At 41.7% G+C, this 25,387-nt stretch overlaps 1 protein-coding gene across 1 annotated transcript in view; it reads left to right on the top strand.

Annotated features, from left to right (window-relative positions):
- CNTNAP2 (contactin associated protein 2) overlaps window positions 1–25,387 on the top strand; it is a 1,817,652-nt gene that overhangs the window by 1,682,652 nt on the left and 109,613 nt on the right. Inside the window, exons 19-20 of the mRNA XM_036328432.1 lie at window positions 4,866–5,102; window positions 13,308–13,441. Coding sequence (XP_036184325.1) covers window positions 4,866–5,102; window positions 13,308–13,441 — 371 coding nt within the window. The remainder of the gene's footprint in view (window positions 1–4,865; window positions 5,103–13,307; window positions 13,442–25,387) is intronic.

Genomic DNA, 25,387 nt, shown 5'->3' with positions numbered 1-25,387 from the left:
ATTTCAGGACTGCAGAGCCTTGGGAGTACAGTGGGAAATACATTTAAACAGAGCTGGGCCTTCCAGATGGCCCTGGAAGGAGCTGGGCCTGATGCAGAATGGGGCTGCCTACAAGGAGGTGATATCCAACATCACTAGGAGCAGAACTCCATAGAACTCATTTTTTTTACCAGATGATAAATTGAAAAGCAGTTAAGGAGAGTGATTATTTGGGCAATGGAATTGAGCCATAAAAGAATTTAATGACCCTGTGCTTCCTCAGTGTCAACTACCCAGCAGTTACAGTTGTTATAGAAGCTATACAGAGCTTTCAGGATGTGGGGTAGCTGGGATGAGGTAGAGGAGAGCTTTGGAAGGCCGGAAGGAGTAAGCAAATACTACAGCATTTGTCTACAATCAAAGATCAAAGGAAGGAAGTCTTATTATGGACTGAATGCTTGTGTCTTCCCCCAAATTCATATGTTGATGCACAAACCCCAATGTGATGGTATTTAAAGATGAGGCTTTGGAAGGTAATTGGGTTTATATAAAGTCATGATGGTGGGGCCTTTGTGATGAGATTAGTGCCCTTATTAGAAGAGACCAGAGAGCATTCTCTCTCTCTCTCTCTCTCTCTCTCTCCTCTCTCTCTCTCTCTCTCTCTCTCTCTCTCTCTCTCTCTCTCTCTCTCTCTCTCTCTCTCTCTCTCTCTCTCTCTCTCTCTCTCTCTTTCTCTCTTTCTCTCTCTCTTCTCTCTCTCTCTCTCTCTCTCTCTCTCTCTCTCTCTCTCTCTCATAATGTGAGCACACAGCAAGAAGGCAGCTGTCTTCAAGCCAGGGAGCTGTCTGCAAGCCAGGAAAAGAGACCTCACCAGGGATAAAATCAGCTGCCACCTTGATCTTGAATTTATAGCCAGCAGAACTGTGAGAATACATTTCTGTTGTTTAAGCCACCCAGTTATGGTACTTTGTTATAGCAGCCCAAGCTGACTAAGACAGCCACCATGAGGGGGGCTCAATACATACGGTTTGTATGAATAACTGGGTCAGAGGCTGGGGGAGTAGAAGAGCATATGTAGGAGGCATTTCACAGGCTTGGAGACCAATTGTGAACATCTCTTCTCCAGTCCATATTTAATGATATCATGTCATCAGATTGAAATAAGCCAAGGTATGAGTGTTTACACCATGGGAATAGGCAAACACTAAAAATAAGGGTTTTTCCCACTGGAGAGCCAGCTGTTTAACATTAACCAGCATACCATTGAATACATGAGATGAAATCCTTGTAAGAACAGAGGTCCATGGAGTTCTTGTATTCATAATAAACCCTAACCTTTTTGTTGTGGTTGCTGTCTCTGTTTTAATTACTAATACACAATGGCACTCTTCAATTACCTTTTATTACCCATCCAGAGTGATTCAGCATTTGTAGACTCTCCTGGCAAAGTTAACCATCATTTAAAGTATTGTTTCTATGGGGAACTATTTCCAAATTGCAAGTTACTGACTTTAAAATAAACTTTTGGAAAATAGCACATTTGTGAGTTAGGAGCTTTCAATTCTGGGTCCTTGTGGGGAGGTTAGAGAACAAAAAGAATCATGTTGATTTAAAAAATACAACTTGCAAGAGAAATCCTAAGTGAAAAGGCAAAAGGAATAGAATTATTGAACTTGGAGGAGAAAGAGATGAGGAGCAACTTAGTCACAGGGGTGAGTGCCAGCTGGGTGTTTGTTTTTTCCACCATAAACATCAGGTATTTGGATTGACAAGAGGGAGATCTTTATGGTGCTATTCTGGGATGTATGGCTTGTGGATTTTATTTTGAACATTTCAAAACTTATTTTCTTCAATCAGGAGTGGTTTACATAGGATCCGTTTTGAGAACCAAGAAATGTTAAGATGAGATTACTTGTCATCTTCAAGGTTCCTATCACCTTCATGTCCCTAAGTCAACAGATGGCATAATGTATTTCAAATTTTTGAGAAGCATTATATTATTCAATAATCCTTTTTGTAACACATCTTGGAATGTAATCATCATACATCTTAGAATAACTAGATGCAAAATGTATCAGTTTCTATCCAAAAATGAATATCATTAAACTTAAGTTATCTGATATTAGTATAAAAACCTCAAATCAACTATTCTGAATGAATACTCTGACCATTTAATGAGGGAAAAGATGTTATTTGGGGATTGATAAATTAGTGTTATTTTAGTTATTCATATGGAAGCGTTGGGGATATTATTTTCCTGAATGATATTGCAGTACCCTGATTTGGCATTTCCTGAAAGTAATCTGAAACAAAGAAATTATAGCTGTAACTCTGCCGCTTCAAACCTTAAATGTTTCACAGCACTCCCAGGCCCTGGTTTAATAGTTGCTTTATGATGCCATTTCAGAATAACGCTCCTAAGCATGGAATAACCCTTCCTCCAAAACTGACATGAATCCATAAAGCTTGTTAACGATGACTGTAAAATCCACCAAAAGTATTCTCGGTGGCATATTTTTGGTTTATTTATCTAAAATCCTTAGCTTTCTGAATGTCGCTTCATGATCAGCCTTGCTCATCTCCAGTTTATCTAACACATACTATTTACCTGTGGTTGGCCTGCTCCTCTTCTTCACCTTTACACAGTGACGGCCTCTGGCTCTTTGGGTCCTGGCGCAAGTCTTTTCTCCCGGGAAGTCTTCCTAGGGCCCTGGAGACCAGGCTAGTGCCCCCAGTGTTGCAGGTCCCCCACTGTACACTCTGATCCTGTACTCACCACACTGCCTTCTAACAATGTCTGTTAGTTCAAGCATCTTCTAGACCAGCAATCGCCAGCTGGTGGTCTGTGGGGTCCGAAAGGTTGGCAACTGTCTCCGAGAGCTCCTTGAGAGCTTAGGATCTTCTAAGCAGCAAGAGGGAGCTCTTATCACATAGCCTGCCAAGAAAACCACAGAACACTCACCCTATACTCGGAACACACTCACCATGTGTTCAGGTTGTTGATGCATTTCCTCCACACCAGCTGCTAGACAGAAAGCTCCTCAAGGGCGGTGATGCATTTCATGCATCTTGACAATCCAGTAACTCATGCAGTGACTAGTGTGGGTTACCTGTATGTTTAATTCTGTGTTTGCCAACAAGGACACTGGCATTTTTGAGCAAGACAATTCTTAATTGTACAAGACAGTCCCACACATTGGAGGACATCGGTAGTCCTACCCCTGCCCACTAAATGCCAGTGGTACCCCCATCATTTGGACACCTTCCCATACACACATACATATGCATGCACAGACACATGCAAATGCACACCCACACACATCCACATGTGAATACATGCACACACATGCACACAGGTTTGTAAGAGTTCTTGGGGCAGAGGGGCTCAGAGGAAAATAGTACTCCCCATAGTTGAGAGCCTGTACCCAACTGAACTCATTTTACAACAACTCAGTGAGAAGCAGAACATGGTAGACTCTGCAACAGTGCCAGATGACTTACTGGAGAATTGTATGTGTGTGGTGGTGTCAGGTGGGGTACAGGGTGGCATCTGTGCCCTCAATAAAACATGGTAGCATGTCTTTGTAATATAACTAACTAATCTTTATCAAACATTTACCACGCACTGGGCTAAGTGGTAATTTAATCCTCATAACAACCTGTGTGGCCCCATTTTTCAGAGAAGGAAACTGAGGCTTAGAGAGTTTCAAGCCATAGACCAAGTTAGCACCCGTGGTTAGCATCAAGGCCAAGATTCATCCACAGGAGTCTGACTCCAGGCTTTGCTAGACTATTTAACAAGAAGAAACTTCAAAATTCCCAGATGAAAGAACCCTTTTCAAGTGTGTCCCTCCTATTGATTATAATATAGAGTGCATTTCACAAAATATATTCTGCACAGTGTTAATTTAGTGGGATGAGAACAATGGGTTCCATAGGCAAAGAAGTTTGAGAAATGCTTTCAGAAGGGTATGTGTACAGGGCAATGAAATAGTAACTCTGAAAACCAAACAAGCCTCCGAAGGGTGCCTCAGTGTTTCACAGTGAGTCCGGAGGTGATTTCAGAACATTTGGGATCAAACAGTGGGGAAAACTACAGCAGGAGCTGGTCTGCCAGGAAATGATTAAAAGCCAAGCAGTGCTGATTAGGCTACAGGAAAAGACTGGTGAAGGGTTAGTGACCTTTCTTCTAATTTCATCATAACAATAAGTACAATTTATTATGTGCAGATTACTTAAGTATCTTTTGTAATTTTCACTATTACGATCTCCCTTTCACAGATAAAATACTGAGTCCTAGAGAAGCTGCTGAAGTAGTTTCCCCTAAGGCCGCATAACTATTTAACGGCAATGCCGAATTTGAACCCAGTTCTACCGTCATGTCTTGTGATTTGAAACACTATCCACAAAGCTTCCAGGACTTACGGTTTGCTCAGGGGCTCTCCGAGTGAGTGAATGTCCAAAGTGAAACCGTCTCAAAGACTATACCCGGGAAAGCCTTGAATTGGTGATTCATGTTACAACACTGCCTTCATTTCGGTGTATCTCTTCAGCCTAAATTAGTTATCTGGTCTAAGTACTAAACTGGAAGTTTCTTTCTGGCATGATTTACATTTCTTAATTGTACTATTATATTTTAAATTAACAGATCGCCACATTGTTGCATGATTCTTTTTTTTTTTTTTTTGGATTTGTGTTGATGAAATGACATCCATCTGCCTAGAAGTGCACCCAGTCTGAGACCCTTCCTGGAGTCAGAGTGCGTCCTTGGTGAACTGCCTTAGCGGCCACTCCAAAACTAACAATTGACCAGAGTTTAAATTGTTGATGGTACCCACATCCAACTTCTCATTTTTCAATTTCCTCTTTCCTTTTCTTTTCAACAGATGTTGGTGCATTTTTTGAAGAAGGGATGTGGCTACGATATAACTTCCAGGCATCCGGGATCAGCGGCAAAGAATCGGGCAGCAGATCGGAGAGCTCACCGGATCCACAGGGCCCACTGCCAGACCTGGCCCACGAGGAGATTCGGTTCAGCTTCAGTACCTCCAAGGCACCCTGCATTCTCCTCTACGTCAGTTCTCTCACCACCGACTTCTTGGCGGTCCTTGTCAAACCCACCGGTAAGGACAAAGACAGCTAGCCGTTGACCTAAGTAGAGATGAGCTTTGAAGCAGTGAAATTAATTTTATATAAATCAATGAGTCATCCTGATTATGATAATGATCAGTAGTTTCCTACAGAACATATAGATGTTCAGTAGAATAGAGAATCAGAGAAATTTGCATTCCTAACCAGTCTCAGGATTTCACATTCATGAAATATATCCCTAACATAAAGGTCGCTTAAAACAGGGGTATATTTACACTTATAATATTGGGACCATCTTGATCTCTAGATATGCACTAAGCCAAAGAGGGTCAGACAGGTGGCTAAGACAGGCATCCTGGTGGCAATTTTGGGCATGGCCTTATGGCCTGACTTAGAGAGAGGTGTAAACCTTCCTAATGCATATAAACTTGAGATCTAAGACACCTACAGATTTAGGATCACTTTTTTTTCTAATGAATATATTTTAGGTGTATCAAAGAGTGAATCTCTCTAACTCATTTCCCAGAGAGCTTGTGTAGCTGGCACTGTGGAGGTCCCTCTCTCATCGTCTTGCTCTTCAGTGGTTAGGCTCTGCAGCCTTCTTTGATGGTGACTGCAGGTTGTAACATCTGAAAGATCAAGGTCTTTTTCCAAGGGAACCAAGAATTATTATTATTATTATTATTATTATTATTAACATAATTCAACTTGAGTTTTGAAAAATAGCAAATTCTTCAACTTGTTCTTTGGACAATACACTAAGTTTAAAAGATGGGTAAATAAATGCTAGGATTTTCCCTTTTAGAAATTATTCCTAAAGTAATTAGCCAAAAATTAGATAGAAATTTAGCATGAAGGTGTCCATCATGGTGTTACCTCTAGGAATTAGAAAGGACTGAGAAGTTTAACTTGAGTAAAATTTTGGTTTGTGAAAGAGGGAATCACAGTTTTATGCAATGTTATGTATCCATTAAGAATACTATTCATAAAGAGTAATTAATGGCATGGAGAAAAATATTTTAGCAGTATCATGTTAAACCAAAAAAAGGGGGGGCAAGATACAGTTTTGACTGTCCAATATCAGTCTAACTTTGTGAAAAATACTAGTATAGCCAGAAAAGCAACAACGTGAACCAGGTGTCCGTTTGGATGTTGGTGCTGCTCCTGAGTACTACTTTTCTACGCGCGTCAGTGCCCACCCTGAGCAAGGGTCCCTGTTCTAAATAGCAAAAATAATACATGAAATCAGAGAGGAAGCAGAAGGAAAAGGGACATAGCCCCTGCTTTCCAAGAGTTCACGAGTTAAGTTTACATCTCCTGGATCTGGCTAATAGATTTTTAACCCACTGATGTTGTCCAACTCAGTGGGCAGGGACGATGGTTCTCACATTTAGCTTGTCAAGAATTTAACAAACACAACCCAGTAGATGCTGCATTGTCTGCTCCTCAAGATATGGCCGTGCAAAAATGTGGTCCCCAACTGTATTCAGTAACTCAACAGCCAACACCCACCCTGAGCGCACACATGCTGGTGTTTGTGGGCATTCGTCACAGGCAAGGATTTTCATTTAATAGTAAATTGATTCAATGTCAGTGGCTACCATGGAATGATGCCCAAAGCATGCTAAGTGTTTCACATGTATCCATTCCTTTAAACGCACATCTTTGTGCCATAGACACTATTCTATCCCCTTTCTACCGGTGGCCTGGAATACATAGGTTCAGTGACTTGCACACCCAGTGGGTGATGGCAAACCCAGGTTTCTAGGCCCAGGTGCTGGTTCCAGGCCCAGAGCTCTGAGCTGCTCTCTCCACACTGCAGAGACACCAGGACCCTCTCAGGGCATTTGCAAAACATAGCCAGCTGGCTTCTGTCAACTTATCACAAGGCCATCCTCAAACTGCTAATGAAAATGTGGCTTTTTTACACTTCAAATACTGACTTTTTTATTAACTGAGATATAAAGCAAAAAATTTTAAAGAAGTCATTTAGGGGAAAAAAATCAATAAGGACTATGCCAAAATAATTTTTTAAAAAACTAAAATGTCTTAAATTAATGTCTTGGCACCCCTCTAACTCGACATAGTCGAGCTGTGTTCTCTTCACTGTTCCCCAGAGGCAGCTCCTCCCCCAGTTCTGACAGTGCTCTGACTCAGACACCCAGACTAACAGCCTGGTATCATCCATGCACATTCCACCCTTCCCCATCTTGTGGGCCATCAGGCAAAACAGTCCTGTGGAGCTTGTGTTTGGGAGGCCACACCCAGCATCTTTAACAGCCCTCGCCTCCCATAGGGCTCCTGGGACCCCGTTACCCCTTCATGGGACAGCAGGGCCCCTCCATGTGTCCACCAGGGTGCTCTGTCCCAATCCAGCTCTGCTTCCAGTCCCTTTCACCTTAACCTCCCACCACAGCGAGAGTGGGTCTTCCTTTATGCACAGTATCCCTATCATAGAAGGAGTAGTGCCTCCTTCTCCCCCCAAGACCACAGGAGAAATCCAAAACCCTGCAACCTTCCAACCGGGCCCTACCACCTGCCTCGTGGGGAAGAGCTCCGAGTGTGGAACCAGAATGCCAGGGTTTGAATTCAGAATCTGCCTTTGTGGGTTGTGAGATGTAAGTTTCCTATCTGTAAAATACTGTCTGCCACATAGGGTGTGGTGCAAATCAATGTGTAAAGCACTTATTGCATGTAAATGTCAGAGGTTATTATTATCCACATCCCCTGTCTTGTCACACATTCAGTGACAAAGGAATTTGTTCTACCCCAAGGGCTCTGTGGGCATCTGTGTTCCTGCCCATTACATTCCCTTTTTTGGAAAAGCCCCGTCTTCCTCTCTGGTCTAAGACCTGCCTTTCTTTTTTTTCTCTCTTTTTTTTCCAATTACAGTTCACATTCAATATCAGTTTGTATCTGTTTCAGGTACACAGCTTGGTAGCTAGACAATCACATACTTTACAAAGTGTTCCTCCCGGTATTTCAATGTAGACCCAGGTCAAGTCTCATCTCCTTTCAGTGACGACTCCTTACTTTAAACTCATGTTACTCTTATTTTCAATGTCATCTGCTTGGCACTTAGTGCCCTGTGTTGTTATCTGTCTTTGTTATAAGGACTCCCTGTCTTCCCAGCCCACAATAGGTGCCAGTATGTGAGTGTTTACGATGACAGTGGTGGCGACCAGGAGAGAGTAAATCTGGAAAGCACGTGAGTGGCGGAAGCCAGTGCAGGAGCAGTTCCTTAATGCTGCTATCATGCCCTCAGGAGATGAACACTTACGAATATTTTATTTTAATGAACAAATATTAATATTTCTCCCTATCATATTGTACTTCTCTTATGCTATTATTTGAAAGCAATCAATACAGCATTTGAACTTTATTATTCAAGAATATTGCTATTACGGTTTATAGATATTCATTATATATAATATAAAGATCCAACTCATCTTTTTTCTCAAAGCAAATAATTTCTGTTGCCATTGAGGGAAGCAGTTATAGACATCTTAAATCATATTTACAAAATTCAAGAAAGCAAGAAAGAGAAAAATAATTTTAAAAAACCACAACTGACTACTGATTTGAATGAGCTGGGGAACTTAAAGGGACCAACAGCAGAGACAGTAGAGAGGAGAATGTCCAGTTTTTTGCATAATTACTGGTCCCTCTGAGCTCTGGCCTTCAAAGGCAGAGCCGTCTTTTACTTCTCTCTGTCTTCCCAGACCCAGGCACAGCCTGGCACACACTGGGGAACTGGGGCTGGTTGTATGAGAAGTGACTCGACACTTAGAGAAAAACAGACCCTGAAAAATTGGATTCAACAGTGCTTTGCACATCACTAAATAAATGTTTTCTGAAGAAATGAATAAATAAGTGATGAATGAATACAGCTCCATGTTTAAGAAAGTTGGCTGAGATTATACAAGGTTAGAGCACCGGAAGGAAAGGGGAGTCAAGACAATCAACTTTCTGCATGTTGCTCAAGTAACCGCCTGCTCGTCTCCTTCACTCTGAAATATAGATTATTTTTAATGCTGTTAGGATAAAGGAAAAATACGATAAAACACTGAAGAAAGGGGAAGAGAAGCAGGAAAAGGAAGCAGCATATTCAAAGGTCCTGAGGTAGGAAGGAGAATTTAATTTCTAGGGCATAAGAGAAGTTGAAGGTAACAAATGTTAAAAGTGAGAAGGTAAATGGTATGATTTGAAAATAAAGTAACAGGCAGAACTCAGATCAGACAGGGCATCATAAGGTACATTCAGAATGTTTGTCTTGCCCTAACCAGTTTGGCTCAGGGGATAGAGCGTCAGCCTGCAGAATGAAGGGTCCCAGGTTCAATTCCGGTCAAGGGCATGTACCTTGGTTGCGGGCACATCCCCAGTAGGGGGTGTGCAGGAGGCAGCTGATCAATGTTTCTCTCTCATCAGTGTTTCTAACTGTCTATCCCTCTCCCTTCCTCTCTGTAAAAAATCAATAAAATATATATTTATTTTTAAATAATGTATGTCTTCATCTTATGAGCAACTGGAAGACTTTGAAGAATGTTAAGTAAGCCATTGAAAGAATCAATTATGCATTTTGAAAAGACCTCTCTGCAAAGAAAACGTGGGAAAGAAAAAAGCACAGAAGCAGGGAGATCATCATTCATTCATTCATTCAATAAATATTTATTCACACCTACCAAGTATCAGACATTATACTCTACATTGGAATAATATCATAAATAATATATACAAAAGTCCTTGCTCTCATGAAACTTACATTTGAGCGGAAAAACACAGACAATAAATTAAGGACAATATGTAGTACATTGTATTATAAGAATTATAATAGGAAAAAAATAAGGCAGAAAAGGGAGGGCCTGGCCAACAGAAAGGATTGGGTAAATTCTGCTTTTAATGAAAAAACCACAGAAATAATCACTAAGAAGATGATATTTGAGTAAAGACCTAAGGGGGGTAAGAAGTCAGCCAGACAGATAACTGTGGAGTGAGCATCCTAGATGAAAGAATCAGCAAGTGCAAAGGTCCGGAGGCAGGAACATGCTGGCTTCTGGAGAAACAGCAAGGAGGCTACAGTGAGCAAGGAGGGGAATAATAAGAGATTATGTCAGAAGTGATAGTGGAAGATCATATAGGGCCTGGAGAGCCATTATGAAAACTTCCATTTTTACTACAGGTAAGATAGGAGGAAGGCATTGGAAGGTTCTGAGCAGGGGATCACTTGAAGTATCAGGTGGAGAGGAGACGGGTCTGTGAGGGGCAGAGACCAGGGTGGGGAAGGTGAGGGTAGGGCAGAATCAAGAGGTTAGCGTGGAGGCTAGTACAGTAATTCAGGCCAAATATGATGGTGGCTTGGTCTGGGGGTAGGAATCCTATCTAATAAAAGACAAAAAGGGTAATTGACCGTACCTTCGCTACGCTTCCCATTGGCTAATCAGGGAGATATGCAAATTAACCGCCAACAAAGATGGCAGCCGGCAGCCATGCAGCTGAAGCGAGCAGGAGGTTTGCTTGCTCCAGTGATGGAGGAAGCCAAGGTTCCCCACCTGCCGTGGCCCAGCTCTGAGCCCTGAAAGCAACTAAGTTTCAATTATAGAAGCTAAACAAACCCCAGATACCTGCTTTCAGCCGGCCGTGGCCATGGAGCTGGAATGAGTAGGAGCGGGCTCTTAGCTCCAGTGACAGCAACATAGTTTCAATTATAGAAGGTAAATAAATCCCAGAATAAAAAGAAAAGAAAAAAAGGAGAGGCTGGGAGCTTCAGTTGCTGGCCAGCCTGAAAACATCCCTCAGCCCCTCACCCAGGCTGGCCAGGCATCCCAGTGGGAACCCCAACCCTGAAGGGGGTGTGACCAGCTTCAAACAGCCATCAGCCCCTCACCCAGGCTGGCCAGGCACCCCAGCGGGACCCCCACCCTGATCCGGGACACCCTTCAGGGCAAACCAGCCAGCCTCCACCCATGTACCAGGCCTCTATCCTATATAGTAAAAGGGTAATATGCAAACTGACCCTAACAGCAGAAAGACTGGGAATGACTGGTCACTATGACACACATTGACCACCAGGGGGCAGACACTCAATGCAGGGGCTGCCCTCTGGTGGTCAGGGCGCTCTCATATGGGAGGAGCTCTGTTCAGCCACAAGCCAGGCTGATGGCTGCCAGTACAGCAGTGGTGGTGGGAGCCTCTCCTGCCTCCTCAGCAGTGCTAAGGATGTCTGACTGCAGCTTAGGTCTGTTCCCCGCTGGCAAGTGGACATCCCCTGAGGGCTTCTGGGCTGCCAGAGGGATGTCTGATTGCCAGCTTAGGCCCGATCCCCTGGGAGCAGGCCTAAGCCAGCAGGTGGTCATCCCCCGAGGGGTCCCAGACTGTGAGAGGGCACAGGCCGGGCTGAGGGACCCCTCCTCCCCCGAGTGCACAAATTTTTGTGCACCTGGCCTCTAGTGGTGATTATAAAAAGCAATAAGATTTGAGGTATATTTTGAAGAGCCAAGATTTGCTGACAGACCATACGAGTAATCTAGAAGGTAGAGGAGAGTTGGATCTTTTGGCAGGAGTAGCTGGAGGGTTGAAGGAAAATGTGTGGAAAATTGCAGTGGAATATTTGGGGGGCGGGGGGGTTGGTAAGATCAAGAGTGATTTTGCATCCATTGTGTTTGAGGTGTCAATAAGAGAATGGGAAGAGCAGAGAAACAGGGGGCTCACCGGAGAGTGAGGTGAGGTCAAGTCAGTCACTTATATGGAGTGGCCAACACAAGGCACCAGGGGCGAGGGGCTCTGATGGAGCTGAGATAGCAGGGGAGTAGTTCTTATGTGTTTCACATGGGGCATTCTAAGCACCATGGAGCCCCTGTGGGTACAGAGATGAAGAAGAATGGGGCAATTTAGACACATTTCATAGATGAAAACCAACAATGTTTGATTGAAATGCTGTGAGCAAAGGGATCTAGAATAAATACTAAGGTAAATCTCAGAACTAGTGAAGGTTTGTTGAATTCGCTTTGAAAGCAAAAATAGGAAATGCAATTCATTCTTGATTGTCCTAATGAACATTTCTTTCAACTCTGGGAACTTGGCAGAATATTTTAAGTAGCACTTGTAATGCTGGAATGCCTAGATGAGGAAAGGCAGCATTTAGAAACTATTGCATTTATTTGTGTATATATTAGAGCATGAGAAATATCTGGAAAGTGATATGGCCAGAGAGTTAGAGTTGTTTTCCTGGGATGGTGAGGTTTCCAATGACTTTATTTTTTTATTTCTGTGTACTAAATTTTAATTATTATGTTTTATTTCACAACTTAAAAATCAGAATATCAGTTTTGTTCCTGTAGAAGGTGCATGAAAGAGGCCACAAGGAATCCATGAGGTGATTTGCAGTTGGTCAGGCTCCATTTTTTAACCTCAGAGATGTTAGCTATTAAAATGAAGATTCCAATTTGAGTGAAAAATGAGATAAAAATATTGGTCTTTAAAAATCATAAATAAGACATAAAAGTTATGTTTGCCATGCAGATTAATTAAAAACAGGATCTAGAATATTACATGAGTCTTCTTGAATATTGTTTGTCACTATTGGGAAGAAAGAAGGAGGGAAAAAAGAATAATTCATCCAGTCAAAGTGAGCTTTCACAGAGGCGACCAGGACCCAGGGCCCGGGAAGCCCACCATTTCCTTTGTTTTGCATTTGGATTGAAGCAATCTCTAACCTCAAATAAAAGTAATTGCTTTGCTCCCTGAGTGTCAGCAAAGCCACCCCAAATCCCATATGTTTATCTTTTATAAGTTATGTTTGTTTTTAATACTGTATGCTCATGATTCTTTCATACGCCAAATGGCATTCTTTGCCAATGCTGTGAGACTGTCCCTGTACCCTGCATTTATTTTTTACTTCAGAGTATTTTGTAGGGCCTCCACATTCCTATATTGTATATATTTTCATTATTCCTTCCCAGGCACACTCCCATCTTGGATCATTTTATACCTTTTGCTGCTTCAACTTTGAGATCATGGTCACTGATGGCTCACTGTTGGTAGATTGTAAACCCACGGGTGCCAGGTGCTGTTAACCCTCATGTGCCTCGGAGCTAGTGACTCAGAATTCAGAATGGCAGATGTAATTGATGGACATCAAAGGAGGGAGCAGGGTTCAATGCAAACCTAAGTGTCAAGAAGTTTTATTAAAATGAAACCTGGAAAAAAATTACTGAGTTTTTTTCCTATCCGTTATATAGGAAACTTACAGATTCGCTACAACCTGGGTGGCACCAGAGAGCCATATAATATCGATGTAGACCACAGGAACGTGGCCAATGGACAACCCCACAGTGTTAACATCACCCGTCACGAGAAGACCATACTGCTCAAGGTATGCATATGTGTGCATATCAATTGTATATGATATAGTATGGTAACCTCTATAATACTTGGCCATTGGTTTTATTTGGTTTTGTTTTGGATGTGGGGCAGATGGAAGAAATGCGTGCTCATACTTTCTCCTACAGATTCCTAATTAGTGAAGTAGAAAGATACATAGTTCTTCTAGCAAAGACAACTGATGGTAATGAAATTTCATAGGGAGAAGCTAGAATAAATGTTGACTCTGTATATTCTCGTAGCTTTCCTCCTGTGGTCCACACAGCCATCAGTCTACTGAAGCGGTTCTCAACCTGTGGGTCGAAACCCCTTTGGGGGTCGACCGACCCTTTCACAGGGGTCGCCTAAGACCATCAGAAAACACATATATAATTATATATTGTTTTTGTGATTAATCACTATGCTTTAATTATGTTCAATTTGTAACGATGAAAATACATCCTGCATATCAGATATTTACATTACGATTCATAACAGTAGCAAAATTACAGTTTTGAAGTAGCAACGAAAATAATGTTATGGTTGGGGGTCACCACAACATGAGGAACTGTATTAAAGGGCCGTGGCATTAGGAAGGTTGAGAACCACTGGCTACTGTTTTTATCCACGGCGCCATCTTTTTCCTCCATGCGCTCAGATGTCTGAGGCTTAACGCATTCCCAGCAAAGGCTACTGTGGTTTATCTGACCTATTTCCTTCACTCTTCCGACATGATATGCATAACTGTATTTTTTGTCTCTGTGGATGCTTTGTCTTAAAAATCTTCAGAACACAAACCTTCCACAGAATCTCAGACCCTACTTGTAGACTCTTAGCACACAAAGGGATGGTTTTATCATGACGCTTGAATTTTATGTCAGGTTCATTGTATTATCCCTACTCCTACCACCAATTTTTACAATAAAGAAACCAGCCTGGGAGGCACCATGAATAAAACATAGCATGAGGAGGTCTCCCTGGGAACCAAGCCAAAAGATCAAGGATGGGAACTGTCACTGCCTTCCCTAGGAGTTCAGAATAGATACCTGTCGGCAGGAAGAACTGCGGGGATGCTGTTCTGTCAGTGGAGTGGAGTGTCGTTTGTCAGGGGTTCAGCCGCCTCTCGGACCTCGTTCAGATTTGGCTACTTGCCGAGGGAAGTGCAGGTTGAAAGAAAAGACGCAGCCCTGTCTCTTTCTGAGCACAGGTGGATGTCAAATTCATAACTTGATATGGAGTTTATGCTTGGCCTATAGCCATCAATGCTAGAGGGTATTTTAAGGATAGGTCTTTCCTAAGAAAAAATGACAACAGGAAGTTACAGCTTATTGTGCAGTCAAACGTAGTATAAATAAGGTGACTTCACAGTGACAGACAGAATCTCTGTGCCTAGCTAAGTGCCTGGCACATAGTAGGTCCTGCAAATTATTTACTAAGTAAACCAAGCTCATCTGTATCCATAACTCCTGGTTCATAGCACTTTATCAACATTGTGTTTATTGGCTTTTCATTGGAGACATTCTCTTGTTTTAAACCATGCCATCTGTCATCTCTTTTGAAGTAAGTGATTTATCTTGCCATTTTACCATTGCAAAATAATATTAAAAGATAAAAAGAGCTCAGTAATTGGCTCTAAAGACAGTACAACAGAGGAGACCTGCCACAGCTGTAGACTCATGCAAGGCTAACTCTCACTCTCTCCAAGAAAATGCCTGTTTATTAGGACTGAGCCCTATGGGTTGCAGAACCACAGGCAAAGATGAGGATGGGGTGAGTGAGAGCAAAGGGTAGAGGGATAGGCTAAATAATTCCATTTCTGGATATGTTTCCCAAAATGAGAGTTTGGAGTTAGGGTAGATTAAGAAGGACTTCCTTCTGGTACAGTCCATTAAGTCCTGCATGCCCCCACACTGGGGATTGAGCCCACAACCCAGGCATGTGCTCTGACCGGGAATCAAACTATGACCTCCTGGTTCATAGGTCAGTGTTCAACCACTAAGCCACACTGGCTGGGCTAACCAGCAACTCTTTAAGAACAAATATCAGCTTAATCAGAGCAGCAGTCTGCCACAGTGAATTAGAACGGGACAGACTGTTTTCAGAACCTGGGACTTTAGAGCCTGGAAAGCCAGGGAAATTTTGATAGTGGATAAGACAGACAGCCGAGAACCCAGGGAACTGAGGAGACCCTGGGAAGAGCCTGTTCCCATTGTTCAGGGTTATTTGGTTGCCAGTAACCAAAGACCAATTCAAAATTCATTTGTAGGAAGAATTCCTGGAGTCAGTCCTGGAATTTAAGAAAGAGAAAACCAAAATTTTAGAAGAGATTCCAGGGGAGCAGAAGGAGCAAAACGAAGACTAGAATGCCATTGAAGCCTCTCTCTCTCTCCACTCCTATTCCTCTCTCCCTTCCGCACTCCCACCCTCATCATCTCTGCTTGTCCATCCCTCTGTGAGGACTGCATGAATACCTCTCACTGCAGCCTCCATCCTTCACATATTCCCAGACACAGGCTCACATCTTCCTGGTTTTGCTAACAGAGAAAGGCTCTAGTTTCTTGGTTCTCTTTTTTAAACCCCAGGGACAGTCCTGGCTTGGGTCACATGCTGACCCTTTTGCAGGGACAATGACTGATAGCCCCTAATCAAATCTCATGACTAGACTGGGGAGTTGGGGAGAATCCTCCAAGTGAACAGAACCACAGCCCCAGAGAAAGGAAACAAGGTTGCTATGGAAAGCATGGGCTGTTCAGTGCTCTGAGGTCAGGGAAGAGAGTGTAGAACAAAATCTCCCATAGGAATCACACCCAGAGTATTGGAAAGCCCTGCTCTCTATCCTCCTTCTGTAAACAATGCCGTGCAATTGCACTGAGATTTCCGAACGTGTTTAGAAAGCCAGACGTCTCAACACGCTTGAATTCATCTGGCAAGACTTTGTGGTCAGGGTGCTTTGTTGTTCTCAGCCCAGCCTCTCAGTGCCAGCCCAAATCACACATGGAGGCGCTGTGGGTGGTGAAAACAGCACCAGGTGTTAGACTGGTTGGGTCAGACCAGACCTGGGTTCAGCACCCTCAGTACTTGAGATCTGGCTAGGAAAGAATACAGAGAAAAGACTCAAACTATAAGAGAACATTTATTTATAAAATCACAGAGGTGGAAGAGTAATTCATAGAAGAATGGACTTAGGAAACAAGTTATAGAGGTAAAGGAAGGCCCTTGTAACTTGGACCTGAGGAAAGTAATGGCAGTGTGCCTGGGTGGAGGGAGAAGGGAAAGGCACGGGCCTGCTCCCAGGAGGGAGGATGAGCTGGGTCCTCATCCTAAGGGTCTTAAGAGTGGAAATTTTAGGGGAGGTTCCAAGATCTCAATAGAATATTCAGGAGTTTTCCAGGTGTGTCTTTTCAGAGTCTAGGTCTCCACTGATTGATTGGTCAGTGCCAGAGCATGGGGTCATTATCCTATGCAGCTGATCCTGAGGTCACCTGTGTGGTTACTTGTCTGATTTTGTTGCTTTTCTGGGCCTGGAGCTGAAATACAACTGAGGCCTAGATGTTATCTCTAGGGAGGAAATGTCAGGGGATCCAAACCGAAGGACCAGCAATATGCTAGGGAGAGAGGTCCCACCCTACAGTTATCCTTTGTTAGGCACCTGGGGCTTTCCATCCTGGTGACCTTCTGCACCTAGCCCCTCACCCTTGCTCTGCTCATGTCTGTCAACTGCCTACCACAAAGGTAGAGATGGTGGAAGAAGAAAAGATATGGCTCCTCTGTGGAAAAGTAGGTCAGGCCAACTCCTGCCCTCCCTTATTTCAGGCAGGGAGGCCTTGCAGAGCACGGGAGTCATCCTAAAAGGACCTTTAGAACTCTAAAAACTTTGATTTATTTTTCCTGAAACATCTTGAGAACTTCTACAACCTCAAGGATGTATGGAGAGAGATACAATAAAATGTTAATTACAACTACTTCTGTGTAAAGGGGTTGCAAATAGTTTAATTGCCTCTAGAGCAGCGGTTCTCAACCTGTGGGTCGCGACCCCTTTGGAGGTCGAATGACCCTTTCACAGGGGTTGCCTAAGACCATCAGAAAACACATATATAATTACATATTGTTTTTATGATTAATCACTATGCTTTAATTATGTTCAATTTGTAACAATGAAATTGGGGGTCACCACAACATGAGGAACTGTATTAAAGGGTCGCGGCATTAGGAAGGTTGAGAACCACTGCTCTAGAGTTTTCTATATTCCCTCATTGTCTACTAGAAGCATATGTTGCATTTTTATAATCAAACAAAAATATGAAGCATCCATATATCCTCAACCTATTCCCCAGTTACAATAAAATAAAATGACACAGAATATTTAAATAATGTCAAAGTAACATGTACGTTTAATCAAAGAACAAAAGGCTAATTCAAAGATGAGTTTTAAAGTACTATAGAATAATGTCTTTGGAATTAAGGTGAAATTTTATACATTTATATATACTCAGATATCCTATAATTTAATACTGTTTATCTGTGTTTATGATGTTTTTAAAAGCAGATTTACTTGCCTAGCAGGGTTTGACCAAAGCTGACATGAAGCTAATTTGCATTCCCTGAGCACACGCCCTGGTGCTGAGCACTTGAGGGAAATTGACCTTGGGTAAAACATTTGCTTCCAAAAAACAACGTGCCTCATTTCCACATAGATAATGAAGAACTGGTTCCAGGAGTTGTCAGACACCAGCATGAACCAGAACCCGTGACAACCCTCAAGTGGCATCATTTGTGAAAACTCACAGTTGCACCAGGGATAATAGCTAAAGGCTTAATGCCAGTCAAAATGTAAAACAAACCCCGGGAGGCAGAGAGCACCTGAAAAAGTACTGTACATGATGAAAAATCATGCTGATTAGCATGCATCCAAGAGCTGAACATCACAATGACTAATTTCAACATCTTGTATCACAAATCCTTTCTTTCTACTCTCCTTTCTTCCTGCTATCCATGGCATTTTCTTCTTTGTTCCCTTTTATCCCAACCACATTGTGCAAGTGATCTAAGGTTTATAGGGGAACATAAAATGAAATTGAAAATTAAAGTAAGTCACAAAGAGTAGGGCTCCAAGACAAGGGGAAAATAGATCGTATTTACCCAGGTCATAGTTCTCACCCATGTGGGTAAATTTGGCCCTGAACTTCTTCGTGGCCAGAAGTACACAACCCATGAGGATAAAACATACCAGTGCCTCCAGGAACTGCAACTTTTCTCACTGTGTCCTTATTTTTATTTTTTAACAGCATGGATAATATTCACTGGCATAGAAAGCTGCCCATAGCATGGTCCACTTAGGCCATCTCACACTGTGATAAGAGCTCACTTACATTGATGCTTACCATGTTCCAGGCACTCCACTAAGCACATTATACACATTCTTCCATTTAGCCCTCACAAAGCATGATGTGAAACTCGCCAATTGAAAGCAGTAAGTAGCAAAAGCATGGTTGAACCTAGGTGTATTGCACTTAGAAGTTTACCCAGGCTCTCATTACTACCTAATAGATATCTGGAAGGAAGGTCATAAAACTTTCAAAGTGCATACCACTGGCCAGTAAAAATTGAGTGATGCTGGTATGGTAGTGGTGGAAATGTTACTATTACTATAAAAATAGTTCAAAAATTTGTAAAAGCATAGAGAAAAATAAATGCACACCTATGTAGCCACCCCCAAAACATTACAAATCTTGGCATTTTGCTCTATTTCTTCAGATTTTTTTAAAATGCAGTGATAGTTAAGACCCTTCATCCTCCTTGTCACATAGTGAGCCCAAGTAAGAAAGCAGACAATGTCTTTAACAACATTTCTGCAACAACATTTTTCACAAGAATCATTAGGAAAGTCAAGCGTAACTTAAAAATGGATTTCATCCCAAACAATTTCACAGGCAGTGGATGGGGGAAAGGGGCTGAAATGGTACAGCTTTCTGATATTCTGGCCTGGTCTAAGGATAAAACTAACTCAAAAAAAATGAATAAGTTGTATGTTATTTGAATGACTATAACATATCTTTTGGGGTTTTCATGGAAGTTAGACAACAGAGAGTTCAGGGATATGTTCTCTGGCACAAATACTTAGAATCTATATTTTCTAAAAATCAAATGTGCATATGGTAAGGATATATTATTTTGGCTTTCGTTAAACTGGAGGGCCATTCCATTTTTACCAAGAAGATGGTCACAGATTTCCTGCAAGCAAAAGAAGGACTTTCTTTAGAAATTCTTTCAAGTCCCCAGGAACAAACAATGACTAGGTTCCCAAATTCTTCTACCACCTAGACTATGACCAGTTATTTTCACCAGGAATTTTCAAAACAAACTAGAGGCCCGGTGCACAAAATTCATGCACGGGTACAGTCCCTAGGCCTAGCCTGTGATCAGGGCCATCTTCTCCAGCTGCCTGCCCCCACTGCCACCCACCCTCAGTACCCCTTTGCCATTGGGTGATCAGTGCCTGATGGCCGAGGGACAGGACCAAGAGATGGTCAGTGTGCCTCAAAGTAACTGGTCCAGTGGTCGTTCTGCTGTTGTGGTCAGTTTGCACACAAATTGACCCTTTAATTATATAGGATATTCAAAAAAATTCACTGACTTCTCTTAAAATAAAGATAATTATTTATTACCTGCTATTAATCAGAATTTCAACCAGATTGTGTAAAAATAGTTGCATCAATGGCTAATCAAGCTATGTATTGAGTATGAACCCTAAAAATGTTCAGAGAATTATTACCCACAGCAACAACAGTGTGTGCTAAATGCTAGGGATAGAGGAAATATACAAGAATTATGGTAAAAACAGTTGCTCTGACAAGTTAACCCTGAAATCTCAATGACTCATCCCAATAAAAGTCCGTCTTTTATCAGATATCATTTTAGAAAAGAAAAGTCTTGTGGTCTCTAGCAGGGAGGAAATCATGCTGGGCAGGCATTCTGAGGACCTAGCATGGCCACCAATCCTCTCATATCCCTTGTCAGTGGTCTGTTTCCTTGATTCAGTCAAATTCTTGTCCACTACTTGCCTGGCTCTCCATGGAGCCATACTCTGGGAGGCTCTTCCTCTTCCAAGATCTGCCATGGCCACTGCTGAATGGAGTGTTCAGATGATGTCTTCCTTGAAACTGTGTATCCCTGAGGGTCCGTTTCCTGCAGTTTTCAATTATACTAAGGGTTGTTTTATACTCTCAAGCCCTTTATAGGTTAGACCTCTTTCTAGTCTCTTTTCCAGAATAATACCTTCAAAACCTGAGTTGGTTTCTGATCTCTTTGTTGGAGTCAATTTTGTGTAGATACACCCTCATTTCTTCCTAGATGCAAATCTTCGACCCACATAATCATTTGCTTCCAAGTGCCCATGCCTCTCTTTCAAGGTCATGGCAGCTACCTTGAGGCCATCTGAAACAAAAGGCTTGGGTGAAAAGGAAAGACTCTTAATTTTAACTTCACCCATGGGGCTGAGTCAGTTTGCTGAGCTAAGAAATCTTAACATGGCTTTGTTAGTCAAAACTGTTGGCAGTTTTATTTCTTACTCTCTGGTGAAGGCTCAAAAATTTTGGTCTTTTCTCTAGGCCCTTTCACCAATATTTGGAAACTGGCCAGTTCTTTTTTTAACTCATTTCTCTCTTGACATAAGCATCCAAAAGAAGCTAACACCCATGAGCATTCCTGCTGTTTTGAAGCTATAGGTCACAGGCACTTAGTCTGTCTTCCAGGTTATGTGAGGTGATAGTTTTACAAAATATTGCATGCCGTCATCATAAGTTGATAAAGAGTTGTTTGTACTAATGTTGGAAGATGATAGAGTAACAGATATGGTAGCTCATTGCTATAACTATAAGGTCTCAAAGAAAAGGTAGGACACTGACAAATGGGGGTAAGGGAGTCACACACACTCCATCCCTCTCCCCCCTGTGATGGAGAGCAGGGAGGAACAGGGAGTGTGCGTGCTCCAAAGGAGAACACAGTGCTAAACAAAGATGCAGGAGTATGAGTACTTTGTAGATTTATCCTCTTTTTATCCCGTAAGTTGAAAAGACCACCACTAGAAAAGGCTCAGTGTCAAGTATTACCTGGAGAAATACTAACTCTGAAATAGGTAACATCAGATGGTTCGTTGTCCTGTATGGATACTGAATGCTATAAAACCAATAGTCTAGAGCACATGCAGAGTTTTGTCACAAATTGTTAGAGGGACAAACCCCACATTCATGATTAATCTATGACAGTCAGACTAATAGTCAGAAGCAGAGAATGGAATTCTGGTTGCCAGGGAAATGTGGAATATTAGTCAAGGGGTACAAAATTTTGGTTGTACAAGATGAATAAGTCCTAGAGATCTATACAGCACAGTGCCTATGGTTAACAATACTGTATTGTGTACTCAAACATTTTTGAAGAGAGTAGATCTTAAGTATTCTTATCCAGGAATAATAATACTAATAAAGAAAAGGCAGGAGGAAACTTGTGGGGGGAATGGATATGTTTATAGCATAGATTGTGATGATGGTTTCAGGGGTGTATACTTATCTCCAAACTCACCAAGTCATATGCCTTGATTATGTACTCCTTTTTTTGTAGATCAAAAATAAGTAAATAATATAGGTAGCAACGACAATGAAAAATTGTCAGAGGAATTGTATTAGCAGTAAAATGAAATTTTATATTTCGTTTTGTATTTCATTGAATTAGCAGTAATTCAATTTTGGACTTTGAGGGAAGCAGTGTATGTTAATGACATGAAACATTGATGGGCAGAGACCAGCAACACCACTTTTTGTGTGTGGAGAACTGGTCAGTTGGAAGGCACTTCAGGTAACCTCCTCTATCCAAGAGAGACTTTCTGCATGGGAAGGGATTTAATGATCATGTTGTGTAGGTCTCAGAACACTTTCATAAGATCCTTAATTGATCTGCTCAACCTTATGAGTTGGGAAAAGCTAATGCTATTAGGCCCATGAAGGAGCTGGTAAAACAGAGATTAGGGGGATTTAGGTGACTAAGAAGGTCCCAGTGCCCACAAGAGACAGGCGCCTTCTCCACTGGCCAGTCATCACTTATGCCGTTGACTCTTTGTCACCTTTGCAAGCAGTCAAGGGATCAAGGCTCAGCCTGGATAGTTTGCTTTATAGACTTTCGAAAATGTTTAAGAAGTTTAAATAAAACTAAGTCTTTGGGGGCGTTCGTGTTTTGCTTGGAGTCGATTAGGGTAGCAGTGGGAGACAGTGAGTAGCATGCTTGTCTGATAACTGTTTAGACCTATGTTGTGTTTAGAGACAAGAAGGTGGAGAGAGCAGTCTGGAAGGTGATAAGACAACCTTCTCCATGGCTCAGAAAATGCCATCTGCAGCTGGGAGGTGACACAGGCAGGATAAAAACCTCTTTAGGAAAAGAGGTTAATAGAACAGCTTTTTAAAAATTGTTAGATCTGCTAATAAAGATTGTGTAATTTTTTCCTCAGGAGTATTTATAAAGATGCCAGGAATTCCGTCTCATCCCAGTAAGAGAAAACCCTATTAGAGTAATAATAATACTAATAACAGTAGTAGTAGTAGTAGTAATAGTAATAGCAGTAGTAATAGTAGCAGTAGTAGTAGCAGTAGTAGTGGTAGTAGTAGCAGTAGTAGTAGTAGCAGTAATAGTAGTAAGGGTAACCAATGTTTCCTGATTGTTCTATGAACCAGTCCCTTTTCTTAGTGCTTCAAAGGCTGTACTTCATGTAACTCACATGCCTATGAGATAGGTACCATTATTCCCATTTTACAGATGATGAAACAGAGACACAGAGAGGTCAGCAGGGAGTAGAGCTGAGGCACAAATCCAGGTCTGCCTGATTCACAAGCCCAGACTCTAAACCAGGGGTGGGCAAACTTTTTGACTCGAGGGCCACAATGGGTTCTTAAACTGGACTGGAGGGCCGGAACAAAAGCATGGATGGAGTGTTTGTGTGAACTAATATTAATTCAAAGTAAACACCATTACATAAAAGGGTACGGTCTTTTTTTTTTTTAGTTTTATTCATTTCAAATGGGCCGGATGCGGGCCGTAGTTTGCCCACGGCTGCTCTAAACACTGGTCTTCAATTGGACATGGATTAGTTAGGCTGCTCAGATGCAATAGAGGATACTGCATATTCAAATCAGAGGACCCTTCCTCAAATAGGCCAGCACATCTGCCTAATTAGGAAACCAAATTAGAAAACTTGACTTGGCATGATTTCTGCTGTGGGGAAGAAGAAATTTTCCTCTACCTTCCAGGTTCTGCCAGCTGGTCTAATCATTAAACCTACCTGAGACAGATTAACAAAAGAAAATAACCAAATTTAATTACATACATATGGGAACTCTACTTACATGAGAGAGTCAGAGATCCCCGTCTATGAGAGGTTCAAAGACAGAAAGTTAAAATGAGGTATAAATGGCATTGTGAGCTAAGGAATAAGGTTAGGTGCCTAAGGCTTCGGATGGGAGGAGGGTTGTTCTCAGATCAATAAGAAGAGCAGATGTTCAGTAATTAGATATATGCCCTGCCATTCAGATAGGTTAAAAAAAAGGGGGAGGGGTTATCTGTGGTAATAACTCTTATGATGGACAAGGCCCCCAATTTAGATTCTTCTAGATAGTTAGGGGAGGGAGTTTCTCCTTAGCCTGCAAGTCTCCATTGCCTTCAGCTCAAAATAACCCACATGGCAAAGTGCCACATCTTGGGGAGCCCTCTTCTAAATCCCTTCACTGCAGTGTATTGATAGGTAACAAATAAAAGGTATATAAAAGTGTATACAGCAATATCTCAGTTTTATAAAACTAATATGAGGCCTTTAAAAAAAACATGAATAGTGTTTGTGCTAAATAAGATATATAACCTACTGCAATTCGTGAAAAATTATATTCGCTTTTGAAATTCCAAATTAGGTGATAGTCTCCTTAGGAAAAAAAATAACAATGTAATGGAGGTGAAAACACATTTCTTTAAAAGAAATGACTGAATGGCATTTGCTGGGTGTCATAAAATTATAACTTTATAAGTAAAAAGAACTAAGAAGTCCAACTTTAAGGCCAGTGTTTTTTTGCCACACAAAGAAAGTCCACATCAGATCTTTAAGTAAACATGAACAGCACCTCCTGTTCTTTCCATTTTAGCATCCTTCCTTCTCTGCTAACATGGAGCCTGGACTGAAGTTAGACACAGAAACTCAGATGAATTATTCAAAAACGTGTGCCTTTATTACCTTTCAACTTTCTGCCAATAAAGAACAATAAAGAAAAAGTATATAGCTGTAAACACTCCTGAAAATTTTAATATCAGAGGTTGTTCAAGCCTTTATTAAAGAAAATAGCACTGTTTGGAAGTATTAAATCTTTTTAGGGATGTCAGAACAAATAAAGAAAATTGACCTAGCTAGCCTAAGGCCATTCTCTGGAAATTACATTTACTGTAACTTCTTGCCTGTGGCTAATTTAGTGTTTATCTACTCTGGATGATGAACTCACAGCCTTGGTGTGCACTACAAGCATGCTTGACAGGAGGGAGGTGAATTCAAGAATAATGATGAGCCCTTTCAAGTCTCCACTTCTCCCTCCCAGAAACACTCTGAGCCACTTAGTCTCTCTTGGGATTCTGAGCAAGTAATTACTACCTCCCCTTCCACTTTGATGGAAGACTGACTCAATACATTTAATTCTGTGGAGGGCATAGGTCAGTATGTTATTAGCTTCTTATATCATTACAAGGGTTTAACTCCATAGAAGATATCTGGGAAGAGAAGACAGAAGGATATAAAATTGGAAACTTCCCCATCAATTTGGTCTCTGTACGAGCCAGAGTTTGTTCTCTTTTCAGTATTTTCATGTATCCAGAAAAGCCTATTCACAATTGAGATACACCCCAAAAACCTCATGACCTCATTAGCTTTTTGTAATTTGGT

The sequence above is a fragment of the Myotis myotis genome, unplaced genomic scaffold (genome assembly GCF_014108235.1).
Source record: "Myotis myotis isolate mMyoMyo1 unplaced genomic scaffold, mMyoMyo1.p scaffold_m19_p_11, whole genome shotgun sequence".
NCBI lineage: Eukaryota > Metazoa > Chordata > Mammalia > Chiroptera > Vespertilionidae > Myotis > Myotis myotis.
This window is presented reverse-complemented; position numbering and strand designations above follow the sequence as displayed.